At 45.5% G+C, this 17,049-nt stretch overlaps 1 protein-coding gene across 5 annotated transcripts in view; it reads right to left on the bottom strand.

The window, feature by feature from the left end:
• LOC308573552 (neuronal acetylcholine receptor subunit alpha-7) overlaps positions 1-17,049 on the bottom strand; it is an 83,245-nt gene that overhangs the window by 21,461 nt on the left and 44,735 nt on the right. For 3 of the 5 annotated variants that reach the window (XM_081170637.1, XM_081170636.1, XM_081170638.1), the window contains exons 3-4: positions 13,193-13,237; positions 5,025-5,134 (exon numbers count right to left, since the gene is read on the bottom strand). In XM_081170637.1, coding sequence (XP_081026763.1) covers positions 5,025-5,134; positions 13,193-13,237 — 155 coding nt within the window. Of the gene's footprint in view, positions 1-5,024; positions 5,135-8,130; positions 8,247-13,192; positions 13,238-14,974; positions 15,192-17,049 lie in introns of those variants that run through there. The other 2 variants (XM_081170639.1, XM_081170640.1) reach the window with 2 other exon arrangements.

The following is a 17,049-nucleotide window of genomic DNA, read 5'->3' as shown; positions in this document are numbered from 1 at the left end:
CATCCCAAATCATTTAACATAAAGCACACTGCAGGGAGAGGTTCTCAGAATATATCAAAAGCAAAGTGGGTTTGTCAGCTTTGAGAAAAGGGGCATTCAGGAGGGTGACAGAAGACCCATCTTCTCCACACACAGTGAAAGCAATATTACGAGTCAACACCACCTGGAAGAGCAACATTAATCAAGTGGGTGGATGGAAGGAGGAGGCAGGTGCAGCTGTAGCTGACATATTGGCTATTCTAAGTAGATGGGAAACCCAAAGAAAGATGCTCTTTGAGATGGAGAGAAGCAATGTGGTTTCTTTGTACCCAGCAGGGACGCATTCAATCAACAGACATATGGCAAAGAGAATTGAAACCTCCACAAGGCAGCAGGGTGACCACAGAGTTGTGTTGCACCACAATGAATGAAAAACGGTGGAAGAAAAGCATACTTTTGATGTGGTGCAAAAACAGATGTCCTGATTGTTTTACCCTTTCAGTCTTGGACCTGGGACATGACAGGAGATGGGAAGATAGTGTCAGTTGCTCAGGGCCTTTGGCGTGGTTCCTCAACTGCAGTGTCCAATCAACAGTGCTTCTAGTCTTGGACACAGATCCTAGATAAGATGTGCAGCATCTGCTTCAAAGCCCTGTTGAGCCAACGCGGTGCCAATGCTAGAGGGTTGGGCTTCGATGGGAGAAGGGGATAGGTAGAAATGCCCAGTACCAATTTGAAAAGTTTTAGCAGAGGCAGGAAGGAATCCATCCTCCTCTATCTAAAACAGGGATAGCTTATGAACATCATCCCTGACCATCTGCCTTGACAATGGCCATGCTGGCTGGGAATGACAGGATGTTGGAGCATCTGGAGTGTCACTGGTTCCCCAGCCTTGGTATTAACATGGCCTGGGGAACCTGTGGCTCTCCAGATGTTGCAGGACTCAAGGTGCTATACATGGTTCTCCCAGTCCTCATTTAATCCCCACAACAACACTGTGAGGTAAGTGAGGAGGAGAGAGAGTGACCAGCTCAAGGTCCCACCTTGTTCCCAGGGCCCCCACATTCAAATTTGCACTAAGTAGCTTGTTGCCTGACTGCAGCTGAGGTTTTTTTGTGCACCCCACCAAGCTGAAAGGAACTTGTTTCTCTGTTAGAGGGCAAGGGATTGCCGTCCAATCCACTCACAGCCTAAGATGAAGGATGAATGGGAATCTTAAAGCAGCCTCACCCCCACTGGCACTTTCGCTTTCACCAAAGGTAGCAAGTAAAATCATATGAAAACTAACAGGGGCTTTTGATCTTCAGCTATTCAAAGCCAGTAATAAATTAAAAAACGGTTCAGTGCAGAACACAGACTCCAGATGAATCAAGGGCTATGCTGCTATGGAAATGTGTTGAATTGCTAAAGAGAAGCAGGGATCCCTTTGATCCTGCAAAGGCTACCCAAGAAGAACTGACATCCCCAAAAAGCTTATATTATTCTATGTTTTTACTCTAGCCAAGGCAGGACCAAAGAAAGCAAATTTTCTGTATCCTCACAAAGGCAGGCTCCAAATTATAATGCAGTTCTGGTAGTTCACCTTTAAGGATGTTAGCCAGGCAGTGTCTGCTCCAGGTTTAGGGTGGTCCTTGTCTTCAGGGACCTCCCTTCCTGAGCAGACTGTAGCTGTAGCTCAGTGGTAGAGCATTTGCTTTGCATGCAAAAAGTCCCTGGAGAGTACAAAGGAACAAAAGAGGGAAAAGCAAGAAGACAAGCGACCTGGGAATATTTAAGCACCCTGTCAAGCTTAATCCCACTCTCAGACATGCAGTCACAAGGCAGGCACTTCTCTCCAGTGCATAAATATCAGTCACTGTGCATGGATACAGTGTCCAGCTTGGCAAGATAAATGAGCATGGACAGCCATGAATGCAGAACATCATTTCCAAAGGGCAATTTGCCAGCTAAACAGCAGGAGATGAGAAGGCAGCTTTGGGGAAGCTATGGCATAAGTTTTTTAATGATGTGCCTCAGATGTTTTTATATATGTGCACACACAGAGGGAGGGAGAGAGCTTTGCCATTTCTCAGCATTCAGCAAGGAAGTTTGAAAGAGCACAGGGGTTCCATGCTGAGCACCCAACTCCTGCACCCCAATAACTGCACTTCCCATCTACCAGTATTTGCAGAAGCACAGCCTGTACACGGTGGCGGAGAGCACCTGTGGGGGCAGCCACTATGGGACCCCACCGGGATCGCGCTGCCCGGGGCAGTGTGCTCCCCCCATCCCCTCTTCCTCCACCAGTGCCTGTACATGTCACAGGAGCGATCAGTATAGATCTGCTAGGCTTAGAACTGCTGTAGCTGCCCTCCAAGCTGAAGGTTTGCTGCCTCTATCAGGGATTTCCAACTGCCAAGGGGGGGGGTCACATACATAAGCTAACATAAGTCCGCATGCAGATACTTGCAGATATATGGGTATACAGTGGTGCCTTGGGTTACATACGCTTCAGGTTACATACGCTTCAGGTTACAGACTCTGCTAACCCAGAAATAGTACCTCGGGTTAAGAACTTTGCTTCAGGATGAGAACAGAAATTGTGCTCCGAGCGTGGCAGCAGCAGCAGCGGGAGGCCCCATTAGCTAAAGTGGTGCTTCAGGTTAAGAACAGTTTCACGTTAAGAATGGACCTCCGGAACGAATTAAGTATGTAACCAGAGGTACCACTATATGTTTTTCATTTATTTTGTAGTTTTGTAGTTTGTTTTCCACATGCCGTGTGTGTATGTGCTGTAATAATAAGTTAATAAAAAGCATTTACAAAAAACCAAAAAAGCTACATGAGAATCTATGAAATTTCATGCACCTTTCTCTGAACACACACGTTTTTGTCCAACAGATGCATTTTTGCAATCCATTTCCCCCAATATTATTCATTTTTGCACACCAGTGGCACTAGTATACATTTTGTGCATTCTTTCTCCTGAACTACACATTTTTGGTTGTCGAACTGCATCAGAAAATTCAAAAAAGTAAGAATTTTGAACAGCAGTTCCAGTTTCTCTGGACAACCTGTTTATTCAGCTTTCATCCAGAACTGCTTGCATGAAGTTTGCATGGTGGGTAGGCTTTGTCTGGTTGTTCTTGAGAATTCATTGTCATTTGTTTGTAAGGAACTTATTTGCTTGCAGGTATTTATCTGGGTTCCTGATCATCATTCATTCATCCCACACTTTTCAATGCATTTACTCACCACTTTCAAAACCAAAGTGGATTTGCTGTGCTAGGTTGAAAAAGCACACTTAGGACTCTTCCAGACTTCCACACAGGTCTTGGCTTTAAAACTCCTTGTCCAAGCATTGTTGCTTTTTATCCTGGAGCTTTCCCTGGGAAAGCCCATGTTTTACCACTGAATCAGAGCAAATGGCAACCAGGTTTTCCATAGATTGCTGTTTCCACCAATTTAGTGAGAAAATGAGGGTTTTCCTAGGGAAATCACAGGGATAAAAAATTGCTTGGACATAGCGCTTCAGTCTGGCTTGGAGGTCTACAGCAGACACCCCCCCCCGTAAGCACAGCATTTTGATTATTTATTTATTTGATTTATTAGATTTCTATGCCATATTTCATTCAAGTGAATCCCTAAATGGCTTACAAAGAATAAATAATAACAACATGATATAACATAATTTTTACCCATACACTCTCTATCTGCCTTCCATGCTGCAGGTATTGGATTTCTTCACAAGCGTACACATCCCTTACATATAATGCTGCTGCTTCTCCCTTCCTGTTTGGTTGATTCCTTTTGAACAGATTATACCCCTCAATTCCTACATTTCAGTCACGAGTCTCATCCCACCAGGTTTCAGCAATGCCTCCAGGTCATATTTGCCATCCTGTAATAAGAGCGCAAATGCTTGTTTCCCATACTATGTGCATTTGTGTAGAGACAACTGAAACCATGAGTTGTTCCCTCCAGCTGCCTCCTTCTTGCAGTTTCCTCCCCTTTAGCAGGTTTCAGCAGCACCACCTCACTTTCCAGTGCATCAAAGAAGCTATTATTCCCGGTACCAGGTATTCCCCTTTTATCTGTAATACTGTCTCTATCCTCCTCAGGATTTAGTTTAACACTCTCCTGATCAGGTTCACAAGAGTCTTAGCAAACACATTCTTGCCAACCATTGTGAGATACAACCTATATCTTGCCAGAAGTTGTTCCTCATGGAATTGGGACCATGGTCCAAGAAGCCAAATCTTTTCTGACAACATCACCTGGAAGCATGGATAAAGCCAGGAGGCAGCTGCCGCCCCCCCCCCCCATCAAGTAAATAAATAAAAATACCGAACTAAGTGCTGTCCTTGCGCCTCAGCAAGGTGTCTGAGGTGAAATCAATTTTGAAACTACAGTGACATAGCATGGCTCCTGACAGTCCCACTTCTGCGTGTCACATTCTTCCAGGGATTTGTCTCCTGCATGGAGTGAACGCCCTCCTCCCTAGAGGCATCCCCCCTGCATCTCTGTCCCAAGAGAGTCCACTCTGGTATCGTGATAATTTCTTCATCTTGCCCAGTAGCTCAAAGTGTGGGTAGGCAGACCTCAGGTTGCTGTACTTTCTCTTCCAGCAAGGCAACCAGCTTGCACCTGCTGCAGGTATAGTTTTGCACTTTCGCCAGCAGAAATAGAAACATGGCACAGGTGTGGTAGGTCACTGCAACAGCTCCCTCACCATCCATGTTTCTTGGCCCTGTACACACAGTGAGGCCTCCTTCTCAAAACGCCCTTGCGAATGCCCTTCTTACAAGTCCTGTTTGTGAGCTCCCAGAAGCTGTATTCAGCTCAGTATAACATAAAGAGATGGTACTTATTACTTGATGCTGCAGATTTGTGCTTAAAGTGTCTTTGATCATGGATTTGAGACTGAATTTATTGTATATTTTTTGTACTCTGTTGCATATTCTATCAGCTATCCTGTGTTCCTATCTTGGAGTAAGGGCAGGGTATGAAAACTATGTATAACAACAACAACAACAATTCCCACCTTTTGCACCATGTAAGCCTACCTGTTATATAGAAGGATATCCGGCTTCCATATCTGGCCATCAGGAAAACGGACGTTCTTCACTCCAGGATATTCTGACATATTCCACTGTAAATAGTAGTCTGTCCAGTACTGGAAAATTAAGAATAATAAGCAAACACGCACAGGTTAATTTAATTTTCTACTAGCAGTAGCTTGTTCCTTCCAGAGTATGGCAGAGTTAGGACTCAGATGAATGTCTTGCCTGGAACTCTCAAGAAGTGGCATTTTACTTGCAAAAAAGCCCAAGATTCTACAAATTGTGCATTTAGCAACTAAGGCGGGGGTAGAAGGTTAGGAGAACAACTGAAGGCATTACAATTTCATTTTTAGGTCACCCAGTTGCACACAGCAGCCTGTAAAAGAAATGCCACTCTGCTTGTGACTTACAGTTTGTGCCATCTCAAGCGTGAAATTGGAATATATATATTAAAGGTCCCACAGAGGAAATAGGAAGCTGCCTCAGATGGTTCATCTAGCTTCTCTCCTGCAGACTTCCCCAACAAGTGTCATCCAGGTGTTGCTCAGTTACAGTTCCTATCAGCCCCGGTACGACTACCTCACCTGGAGTACTGTGTCCAGTTCTGGGCACCACAATTCAAGAAGGACACTGACAAACTGGAACGTGTCCAGAGGAGGGCAACCAAAATGGTCAAAGGCCTGGAAACGATGCCTTCCTGACAGTAAGAGCTGTTCGACAGTGGAATTTGCTGCCAAGGAGTGTGGTGGAGTCTCCGACTTTGGAGGTCTTTAAGCAGAGGCTTGACAACCATATGTCAGGAGTGCTCTGATGGTGTTTCCTGCTTGGCAGGGGGTTGGACTCGATGGCCCTTGTGGTTCTATGATTCTATGATTCTATGTGTCAGAGCTGCTTCCAGATCCTAGCTCACAGAGGATCACGCTAGCCAGCGTTCACTTTATAAAAGTCTTTATTGAGTTACAGTTTCCATTCTCAAGCTGCTGCATGCAGCTCTACGTCTTATGGGTTAGACCGGCGAAGCTCCGTCTGAGTCTCCGCCCCCTGTGCACCAGCTTACTAACCTAGTCTTACTCCACCTTTTCCGCCTGACCGTTCTTCTCTGGGTCCCTCTGCCCCCCGTGGTCTCTTCCTTCCGGGATTCTTCTGACGCGGACCCCCCGGACCCTCCTGTCTCCTTGCTCCGGGCTTTAGGACCTGGCTCCCTTTCCGGGCTGCTTACTGCGCCACCTTCCTGTGCATTTGAACTTGGCGCGCGCGCCCAACCTTCTACTTTCCTCCTGACCGTTTCTTCGCTCCCCGATGGAGGTGTGGCTACTCCTGACTCGTGCCCTCCCTCCTGTTGCGAGCTGCCAGCGCTTGATACCTGGCGCCCTTCTTCTCCTCTGCTCTCTGTTGGTGACGCTGGTCCCGATTTCCAACTGCTCCCCTCTGAGCCCCCTCTGGACCCTTCTTCCTGGGATGCCCCCCTAGGTTCCCCCCTTGTTCTGGCCACTGGTGCTCCTTTCTGTCAATCTTCTGATTCACTGGAAAGACTCGGAGATCTCGGGTCGTCGTCATCACTCATCTTTTCTTCTGCCTCCTCCCCCTCGCTCTCTGTTTCCTCCCTTGCCCTCGCCTCTGCTCCTGAACCCCTGACACTATGATTCTATGATTCTATGATTCTATGATTCTATGATTCTATGATTCTATGATGACTACTGGTAAGGGATAATGGGAACTGTAGCACGTGGGAAGTGGCTGGCACACCAGCCCCCCACTCATGATGTCAGCCTGATGGTCAGCTGTAGAGAGATGAACCAAACAAACCAGGAGAGGCTAGGCAGGTTGGCCCTGCCAGAGAAGAAGCAATGCTCAGCCAGCTGGAGGATGAAGGTGTGGTGCGTGGCACATTAATAGAAGGACTCAAGCTGAGCGGAGGAGAAAGGATGGAGGTGGAGTGGTAGAATAAGGAAAGAGGAAAGAGCTAGGCTGTTTAGCAAGCCTTGCCACAGTGACTTAGGACACAGCAGGAGAGAAAGGAAAAGCCAGCAGTTCTGGAGCTAGCCAGCCCAGTGGTGAGTCAAAGAAGAGCATAAGAAGAGCCTTCTAGATCAGACCAATGGCCCTCTAGTCCAGCATCCTGTTCTCACAGTGGCTGACCAAACGCCCCAGTGGGAAACCCACAGGCAGGATTCAAGTACAAGAGCAGTCTCCCTTCCTGTGGCTTCCAGAAGCGGCATCAAGAAGCACTGCTGCCTCCCACTGCGGAAGCAGAGCAGAGCCATCCTGGCTAGTGGCCATCGATAGCCCTCTCCTCTTTGTCTAATCCTCTTTTAAAGCCAACTAGGTTGGTGGACATCACTACTTCCTGTTTAACCATCTTTAACCATGTTAGCTGAAGAAAGCAAGTGGCTTCTTACACACTTGATAGAGGACTTAAGGGGGAAGCAAGAGTGCTTAGCTAAGCAGATCTTAGAAGGGCATCTGAGTGAAGAGCTCACGTGTTAAGTCCTGGGGCTCTGAAGACCCTTGAGATCCCTAGTGGGAGAGTGGAAGCTCTTACATAGTCTGACTTCATTCAGAGAGCATCAGGTGGAGAAGACTGGTCTACTCTCACCAGCAGTGAATCTCCAACATTTCATACAAGGGTCATTTCCCAGCCTTGTCTGGACCTTTTACACATCAGGCCCTCCCATTGTGGCATGTGATGTCACACATGTGTGAGATGTCACGTGTGTACGCTGGGCACCCACAATGATGGGTGGAACCTGGTGAGCCTAACCTGAGTTGCTGCGCTCATTAAGCCTGACACTCCTGTGCAGATCCTGTTCTGCTAATAAAGAGTTTGCTAATAAAGAGCTTGCTTGGTTATTTACTGCTGGCTCACCCTTGTCGCTATAGGAATATTAAGGATTGTAGGAAAGGATATATTGAATAAATATTATCCTTCCTTCACTCACACTAGTGAGTGATGTAGCAAAGCAAATTCCCCTTAATTTAGCTGGAAGCTAGTTTGCAGATTTGTTTGAATCTCTTAGTTAAGATTATTTCCTGGTGTCCCCTTTGATCCCTCTTAAAAGAATAAAGACACAAGAGTCTTCCTGAGTAAAATAACAAAAAGTTTACTCACATTTCGGTTCACGATTTGATCCCTGAAAGGCAGGCTTTTCTTAGCAGTTACAGAAACAAAGGCAAGCAAGAGGCCACCTTCCAGCCAGGCAAGAGCGCTTGAGCAGAGCCTGGTGTGGGGCTCATGAGGGGCAGGGCTTGGAGAGAATCCTGTGGGCAGGCCACATTCCCGCCCTAAACGTTTGCAAGGCTCCTCCTCCTTTGCATTGTGTTTGTCTTGACTGCAGCCTTGTGAGCTACCAACCTCAAACTACGGGGGACAAAGAAACATGGTGGGATGAAGATCCTGTACTGATTTGCACTACCCAGCCAGCTTCTGCACAAGGTTAAGTGGAGATCACCTGAGGCAGGTTCCTATAATTTCACACCAGTGCTCCAATCATTGGTTTTAGCTTCAGAAAGTCACACATTTCCCCCAGATGATTGTTTTGCTCCGCGCAATGCATGAAAGCCTCATTCCGGGGAAATGTGACCTCTTCTTTAGCTCCAATCTGCACTATGTGCAAGTCTCCAGGGCCAGATGAACTGCATCCAAGAGTATTAAAAGAACTGGCAGATGTGATCTCAGAACCACTGGCAGTCATCTTTGAGAATTCCTGGAGAACAGGCGAAGTCCCGGCAGACTGGAGGAGGGCAAATGTTGTCCCTATTTTCAAAAAGGGGAAAAGAGAGGACCCAAATAATTATCGCCCAGTCAGTCTGACATCAATACCAGGGAAGATTCTGGAGCAGATCATTAAGCAAATAGTCTGTGAGCACCTACAAAGGAATGCTGTGATCACCAATAGTCAGCATGGATTTCTGAAAAATAAGTCATGTCAGACTAACCTGATCTCGTTTTTTGACAGAATTACAAGCCTGGTAGATGAAGGGAATGCAGTGGATGTAGCCTACCTTGATTTCAGTAAGGCATTTGACAAGGTGCCCCATGATATTCTTGTAAAGAAGCTGGTAAAATGCGGTCTTGACTATGCTACCACTCAGTGGATTTGTAACTGGCTGACTGACCGAACCCAAAGGGTGCTGATCAATGGTTCCTCTTCATCCTGGAGAAGAGTGACTAGTGGGGTGCCACAGGGTTCTGTCTTGGGCCCGGTCTTATTTAACATCTTTATCAATGACTTGGATGATGGACTCAAGGGCATCCTGATCAAATTTGCAGATGACACCAAACTGGGAGGGGTGGCTAACACCCCAGAGGACAGGATCACACTTCAAAACGACCTTGGCAGATTAGAGAACTGGGCCAAAACAAACAAGATGAACTTTAGCAGGGAGAAATGTAAAGTATTGCACTTGGGCAAAAAAAATGAGAGGCACAAATACAAGATGGGGGACACCTGGCTTGAGAGCAGTACATGTGAAAAGGATCTAGGAGTCTTGGTTGACCACAAACTTGACATGAGCCAACAGTGTGACGCGGCAGCTAAAAAAGCCAATGCAATTCTGGGCTGCATCAATAATATAGCATCTAGATCTAGGGAAGTCATAGTGCCACTGTATTCTGCTCTGGTCAGACCTCACCTGGAGTACTGTGTCCAGTTCTGGGCACCACAGTTCAAGAAGGACACTGACAGAGGAGGGCAACCAAAATGGTCAAAGGCCTGGAAACGATGCCTTATGAGGAACGGCTAAGGGAGCTGGGCATGTTTAGCCTGGAGAAGAGGAGGTGATATGATAGCCATGTTCAAATATATAAAAGGATGTCATATAGAGGAGGGAGAAAGGTTGTTTTCTGCTGCTCCAGAGAAGCGGACACGGAGCAATGGATCCAAACTACAAGAAAGAAGATTCCACCTAAACATTAGGAAGAACTTCCTGACAGTAAGAGCTGTTTGACAGTGGAATTTGCTGCCAAGGAGTGTGGTGGAGTCTCCTTCTTTGGAGGTCTTTGAGCAGAGGCTTGACAACCATATGTCAGGAGTGCTCTGATGGTGTTTCCTGCTTGGCAGGGGGTTGGACTCGATGGCCCTTGTGGTCTCTTCCAACTCTATGATTCTATGATTCTATGTTTTTTTCTTTTGTTTGTATAGGGCAGCAACTCAGTATGCTGTTTACAACCCTGTCAAAGCAGCAAATGACCAAAGCGGTTCTCCCGTGTGTCCTCTACAGATGTCAACTGCTGGAGGTCGTCTCCAGTCAGGATGCCCAGTGATTAGCTCTTGTCTCTCCCAGTGCTTGTGACACTGATAAATCTGTCCTTGATTAAACTGCCTGGGTTCTTCTGGGACCAGTTTTTAAAGCTGATGAAAAGTTTTCTTACTTTTATAAATAACTTGTGCCTTTTCCACATCTTCTTTTAAAATGTAATGGCAGCAAAAGACAAACTTTTTTTGTCTCATCAGTATCAGTCAGCCAATATGTTTAACTATGCAACACATGGTTAAACCTTGGAACTCACTGCCGTGGGAGGCAGTAATGGCTACCGAGCTAGATGGCTTTGTAACAAAAATAAATATATGAATAAAGGACTTAACCATGTGAGGCTGACATAAAAACCCTGCAGAAGCACTATGCAACAGAACGAAAGATCATTATTCCCCCTCCTCTCACTTTCCCCCCAAATAACGTACAGTATATAACAGAGTATCATACTGAATGCAAATGAACTGTGAAAAAGACTATGAATTGAAAGTGGAAACACTATAGGTACCCCATTTTGTTTATTTGTTACAGAGGAAAATCTTTAATAAAAACTATAAAAAAGAGGATTAGAGAAATTCATGGAGGAGATGGCTGTCAAAGGCTCCTCTCCAGGATGGCTCTGCTCTGGCTCCACAGCGGAGGCAGAAATGCTTCTGAGAGCCAGTTGCTGGAAAACAAGAGGGGCAGAGAGCCCTTGTCTTCAGATCATGCTTTCCCCCTTTTCTTCCTAATGTAACACTAATGTCTCAACAAATGAAACTGATATGTAGAAAATGTAACTTGACATTGCACATACTTTTGTAAACCAAGAAATCTTTAATAAAAAAATGTTTTTTAAAAAATCCAGCTTGTATACTCATATTTCAAATAATCTAATTCAAAGTAGTGCAAAAGCCTTGTCTTCATTATTCAATAAATGCTTCCTAGTTTGTTTCAAAAATATCTTGCCACTGTCTTTTTCTGGTTTATTTTTATAAAATGTGTTCATGCTGTCATTGACACAAATTCCCAGTGTTTATCAATCCATTCTATTGATTGGTTGGTTTGTAATCTTCACTTGCTTGCATACAGTAACCTTGATGCTTTCAGCATATAAGAGACAAGTTCCTTGTGTCCATTCCTTACAATGCAGTGTTTTTTAAAATCATACATTGATAAAAGTGCTGTGAGTGCCAGCACAAAATGGCTGCCATGGGCAGCAAAAACAGTACTTGGTACTGGGGAAGACTGTAAAAAGAAAGGGGAGGAACCTTGCATATATGTAGCTGGTCTCTTATTAAACTATCAACTTTTTCCCATTTTTAAAATATACTGGTGTTTCCACCACATCTGAAAATAATTCCCATTTTTTTGGCATTTCCAGTTGAATAGTTCTTTATCTTCCGCAGTGTCCCCTGTTCTGCATCCTGTGACATTCCCCTCAAATTGTTTAAAATGGAGTTGTGTAAGTACACTTCATGTCAATTTATAGTAACACTGTTATGTCACTGTGTCCTGCTGCTCAAAGCACCATGCAACATCTGAAATACAGTCAGCTGTGAGCAAAGAGCTCTTTGATGTAACTGATGGTTGATACTGAAGGTGTTATGTACTGAGCTTGGATCCTAGAACAATAGGCAGGTAAGATCCTAGAAGGCAGCAACTTGATTGGTCTGCAGGAGCTGCCCAATCCGGGTCCAGGAGGAAGTCAATCAGCAACCTGACTGGGCTGCAGGAGCAGCCCAATCAGGCTCCAGGAGGGGAATTGAATCAGCCAATCATGCGGGACCCATTGTGAAAATAATGTATATATAGCCAGAGGTTTTGGGGGAAAACTCATTCACTCACTGATGACCATGAGCTGAAATAAAGAGCATGAAATCAACACTCAACTCCAAGTATATTTCAGAAGGAAATGAATGCAGTGAAAAAAGTGGAGGGATGGGAAAAGAGAGTAGAAATTTATGAAGTTAACTTCCAGATTCAGACGAATTCAGGAGTCCTTGTGAGCACTCCTCGCTTTTGATTAAGGGATGTTTGCTCATTTGATGTGTGTACTATCCATGTCAGTGGCAGACCTTGGGGTTTCAAATTTCAGTGGTGCTCTGTACAACACCAACATTTGGCACGCCCCGCCCCCCCGCCTCTCACCTTCCATTAGACATCGTAGTTGTGGCGCCACCAGAGGAAGGTGAAAGTCAATACTGTCCATTTGGGACAACATCTGATAGCTGGCCTACCATAGTATTTGGGATTTCACAAGAGTGGACAGCTGACTTACTGACACACTCAGCATGTCTGGCCATATTTGACAGCTGGCATGCAGTAACAGTTAATGTCTGACACTCTCTGATATATATCTTACAATGGAAAAGAATCGATATTTTATTAAATGAATTCATTCACTAAACCAATTACAAGGAGCATAAAATCATAGAATCATAGAGTTGGAAGAGACCACAAGGGCCATTGAGTCCAACCCCCTGCCAAGCAGGAAAATATTGGGCTTGTCATATTCTGTTAGCCTTTAAGGTCTTTTTGCTGTTTTTACTGTAGAACATCTGCTTTGCATGCAGAAGGTCCCAGGTTCAATCCCCAGCATCTCTATGTAGGACTGAGGAAACACTCCTGTCTGGAAAACTGGAAAGCTGCTGCAGGTCAGTGTGGATGATACTGAACTAGATGGACCATTGGTCTGGCTTGATATATAGCAGCCTTCTGGGTCTCTGCAGTTTCACTTTCCATGGTGCCCACATGTTTCTTTTAAAGGGAGGAGCTGTAGCTCCATGATAGAGCCTCTGCTTTGCATGCAGAAGGTCCCAGGTTTAATCCCCAGCATCTCTGGGAAGGATCTGGAGCTAGATCTTGGCATATGAGAACTTCCTAAGTTACTGATAAAATCACCCTCTTAAAGGAAACTTCTAAACTTTAACACTCACCATGTGTAGCCAAATGTTGGTGGTTAAAACTTGGTTCTTTTCATCCTGCCAAAGGAAAGGAACAAATCAATGTTGGTTGTTGTTCTTTTTATTTTTATTTTTAAAAAGCTGTTATGAAGAGTTATTGAAATAGCTTTCCTCTGCTATGAATCTCAAATAGCTGCCTGCTCAAAACCAAAGGATCCTGCTTGAAAGGCATCTAGTTCCTTCATAATACCTTGCATCAAGCACTTTCAGAAATAGGTCACTGACTAATGTGAATTATCATTCTAGTTGATACAGTTGATACAGGGCATCAGGCTTATTTATTGCTTATGGGTTATCCTGTGTGACAGCTCAACCAGATCCTCTAGAGCAGGGATGGGTTCAGGCTTTTCAGATCAACTCTGGGGTTTTTTAATAGATCTACTGGAGGTGCAAAAAGCACACAGCTAGAATGAATGAACTGGGTTCCTTTGCGCACATTCTGAACCTAAGTTATTGTCTGCCATGCCAGACCTTAACTGGGGCCACAGTCCTTGTGCACAGAAAGCCCATTCCTGGTTAGCATTCTTCATTTCAGCTGCTTAATTGCAGTGGCAAAAGTCATATCATTGTTAAACAATTTGGAAGTCCAGAAACACTCCTTGATCAACTTTAAAGCACCCAGAGATTCCACTCTGCCTCCTGCCCAACCCTTCTCTGGAGAAGTCATCAGGTGAACTTGGAGACCAGAAGCAGCCATCAGGGTGTGCTCCGGCTGTTACTGGAGTACAGTTCCCATCATCCTTGACTGTTAGCCATGTTGGCTGAGGCTGCTGCAAGTTGGAGTCCAAAAACATCTGGAGAGTGCCATGTTGGCTACCCCTATCCTAGGCTGAGAGTTGCTTTCAGACACTGAACAAATTAGCTCCCCGCCAGCTGAATCCACAAAGCCCAGGAGAAATTAGGGATGTTTACATGTGTTAAGTGAAGACATGAGAGGGACTGGTGGTGCTCACCCATCCTGTACTCTAATGCTGCTGTGTCTACTGGCCACACACCCTTGCCAGGTATACACTTGACATTGCTAAGAAATAAGGATCACTTCCACATGTGTCCACTTATAATTCCATTCCACTACATTTCTGTATTAATAAGATTTATAAAAAAAACAACTGCACAATTTATTTAAATAGGTAAATTTCTAAATACATTTTCTCTTAAACTGCACATTTTCTAAAAAAAATTGCAGTTTTCATTTTCTTTGCTTCCTCACTGCATCAGAAAAGCTGAATCAGTTCTACTCTAGTCCAGAAGGTGTGGAAAGAGTCCGTTCATAGCAGAATCAGAAGATCAAAATCCTCAAGAACTCTTTATAAAAAGGGGGGTGCTCTTAGATGGTGGGAGGGAGAGGCTGAAAGATATGTTGATGTATCTCATCCCATGAGATACAAAAAATGTCATAGGAGAACTTTTGGTTCAACTCCAGTCTCACCACCTGCCTCTCAGGACTAGCCCCAAACTAGAATGAGAGCAAACAGGTCATCCTCTGAGGCTTTTGCTGTCACCAGCCCTACATGTGGGGAGACCAAGTGAAGACAGAGGCCAGACAAAAAGAAGAGCTGATCTAGACCCATCATAATTAAGACGGAAAAATCTATGTTACAGAGGAGTGATGGCAACAAGTGAATACCGACTGACCCATCCACAGCTGGGTCCAGCATCTGCCCATGCCTACCTAAGTATAGCTGGATCTCACCCACCCACCCCACCCCGCTTAACAATGAATAAAAATACAGAGGTTCCATATGGGCAACAGACCAAGCAAATGAGCCTCTGGATTTGGGTTTGCAGGTCAATTTGGCGTCTGTGCCTCACAGCTCAGGTGTCCTCTTGGGTGGATATTTTGTCCACGAAGGTTAACAGGAGCTGTACCCACAGTCCATCTGTCACAAATAAGCACTGCCTTTCAGCCAAATGGTTATTTAAGAACCTTGGTGAAAATAGACTTTCTTTAACACCAGGACTCCCACTGATGCCTGAGGAAAACAATCCATCACTCTTTATCTGTGTTCTGTTTCCTTGAAGGCTTTGTTCATAATGGCTTCCTAAAGGTGTGGCTTGTTACCACAGCGATTCACAACCATACCTCATCCATGTTAATGGCAACATCATTACTTTCCATGCATACAGAAATGTGTGTAATTCATCAGACAAGCAAATGGCTATTGAAGGGAGTAAAAAAATGGAATAAATGAAAACCCTGCTTTCCAAGGGGATGAATCCATTAAGCCTTGAACACCTGCCTGGTTAATGACATCCTCAGAAAAGCTCCACGTTGGCTGCCCAGATGCTTCTGAAACCAATTCAAGGTGCCAGTGCTAACTTTAAAGGAGAATGGGAGGGGTGAGCAGCCCTCCAGGTGTTCTTGGACTCCAGTTTCCATGAACATCAGACAACCTGCCAATGGTTGGGGGGGAGGAGTTGGCTGGCATTCATCTGTCTTGGGAGACAATGGAAGAGTGTGGCTTTGGGGGTGGAGTCAAACTATTGGAGAGTTACAGAACCTGCTGGGGCTGTAGAGACTGATACGGGAGAGAGATGTTTTCTGGCAGCTGGGGCAGGTGAAGGCATCCGGTTGTGCTGATGCAGTTGTGCTGTGGCATTTCTTCTTTCTGTGCTCCTCCCACTAGTCATTCCATCTCTGGTCACTGCTGTAGATACATGACCTGACTGAGGCACTGCGTCTTCTGCAAGGCATTCCCACGTGGCAGTGTTAATGTTGCCAGCTGTCATATCTCATTTGCAGATGTTTTTTATAATGCAGAGGTGGTCTGTCAATGGGCTTGGTGCCTGAAGCCAGCTCCCCATAGAGCACGTCCTCGAGGATCCTGCCATCTTCCATTCTGTGGACATGAGCAAGCCAGCATAGATGTCACTGAGACAGGAGTGTGAATGTGCTGGGGATGTGGGCTTAGGGGAGCACATCTTGGTTTGAGACTGTGTCAAGATCAGTTGAGAAGGCCCTCCTGGTCATTTCACCATCCTCAAAAGTCTGTGGGTGGCAGTTAAGGACAGGGCATTCTCTGTGGCAGCCCCTAAGCTGTGGAATCTCCTCCTCATTAAGGTGCATCTGGCTACTTCATTGTATTGCTTTGCTCATACGTTGAAGACATACCTCTTTAACCTGGCCTTTGACACCTAGGAGAGATAGAGCAGAGCTGATGTCCTGGACTGGCTGGATGCAGAGGAGTGGGGGGAGGCACCAGAACCCCTAGGGGAAGAAGTGGTGGTGGGATGATGATAAGTGGTCAGAGGGAGAAGAAGGAGCAGACTGGGGGGAGAAGGTGTTTGAAGCAGAAGAGGTAACAGGGTTTATGGAGCAGGAAGAGGCTGTGACAGAGAGCAGTTCAGACTCCAAGGCTGGAGAGGAGAATGGCCAAGAAGCAGAGCTGAGACAGCCTGCTGAAGAATCCAGGGAGTCTCCCCTTCCTGCTACAACCAGCTCCCCTTCCCCCTGCTCTCCCAGAACAGAGATTGGTTGTGCACAGACACAGTTTGTGAATGCTTGGAAAAGACCCTGGAGAGCAGAAGCCTTAGAAAGTGGTGGGAAGGTGGGGACTTCAGTCCTCACCACTGCTTTGTTGAGGCAAGACCTACTGGGAAGAGCTGCTGGGGTCACTAGACCTGCGTTGTTTTGGTTCCTTTGAATAAAGAGCTACCTTCACATACACCATGCTTTTCATTGCTGACCTATACCTGACTCCAGCTCCTGGCAGAAGCAGAGATATAGTGATGGGCAGGGTGGGTGTATTTTTATATTGTTGTCCCCTGCCCTGGAGCCTTGTGCTTGAAGGGCTGGTAAGTAAGTGAAGTGGGACTCAAATAGCTGAAGG

The sequence above is a fragment of the Podarcis bocagei genome (assembly GCF_964188305.1).
Source record: "Podarcis bocagei genome assembly, chromosome: 14".
Taxonomy (NCBI): domain Eukaryota; kingdom Metazoa; phylum Chordata; class Lepidosauria; order Squamata; family Lacertidae; genus Podarcis; species Podarcis bocagei.
The sequence above is the reverse complement of the archived record's forward strand: the minus strand, read 5'-3'. Positions and strand labels throughout refer to the sequence as shown.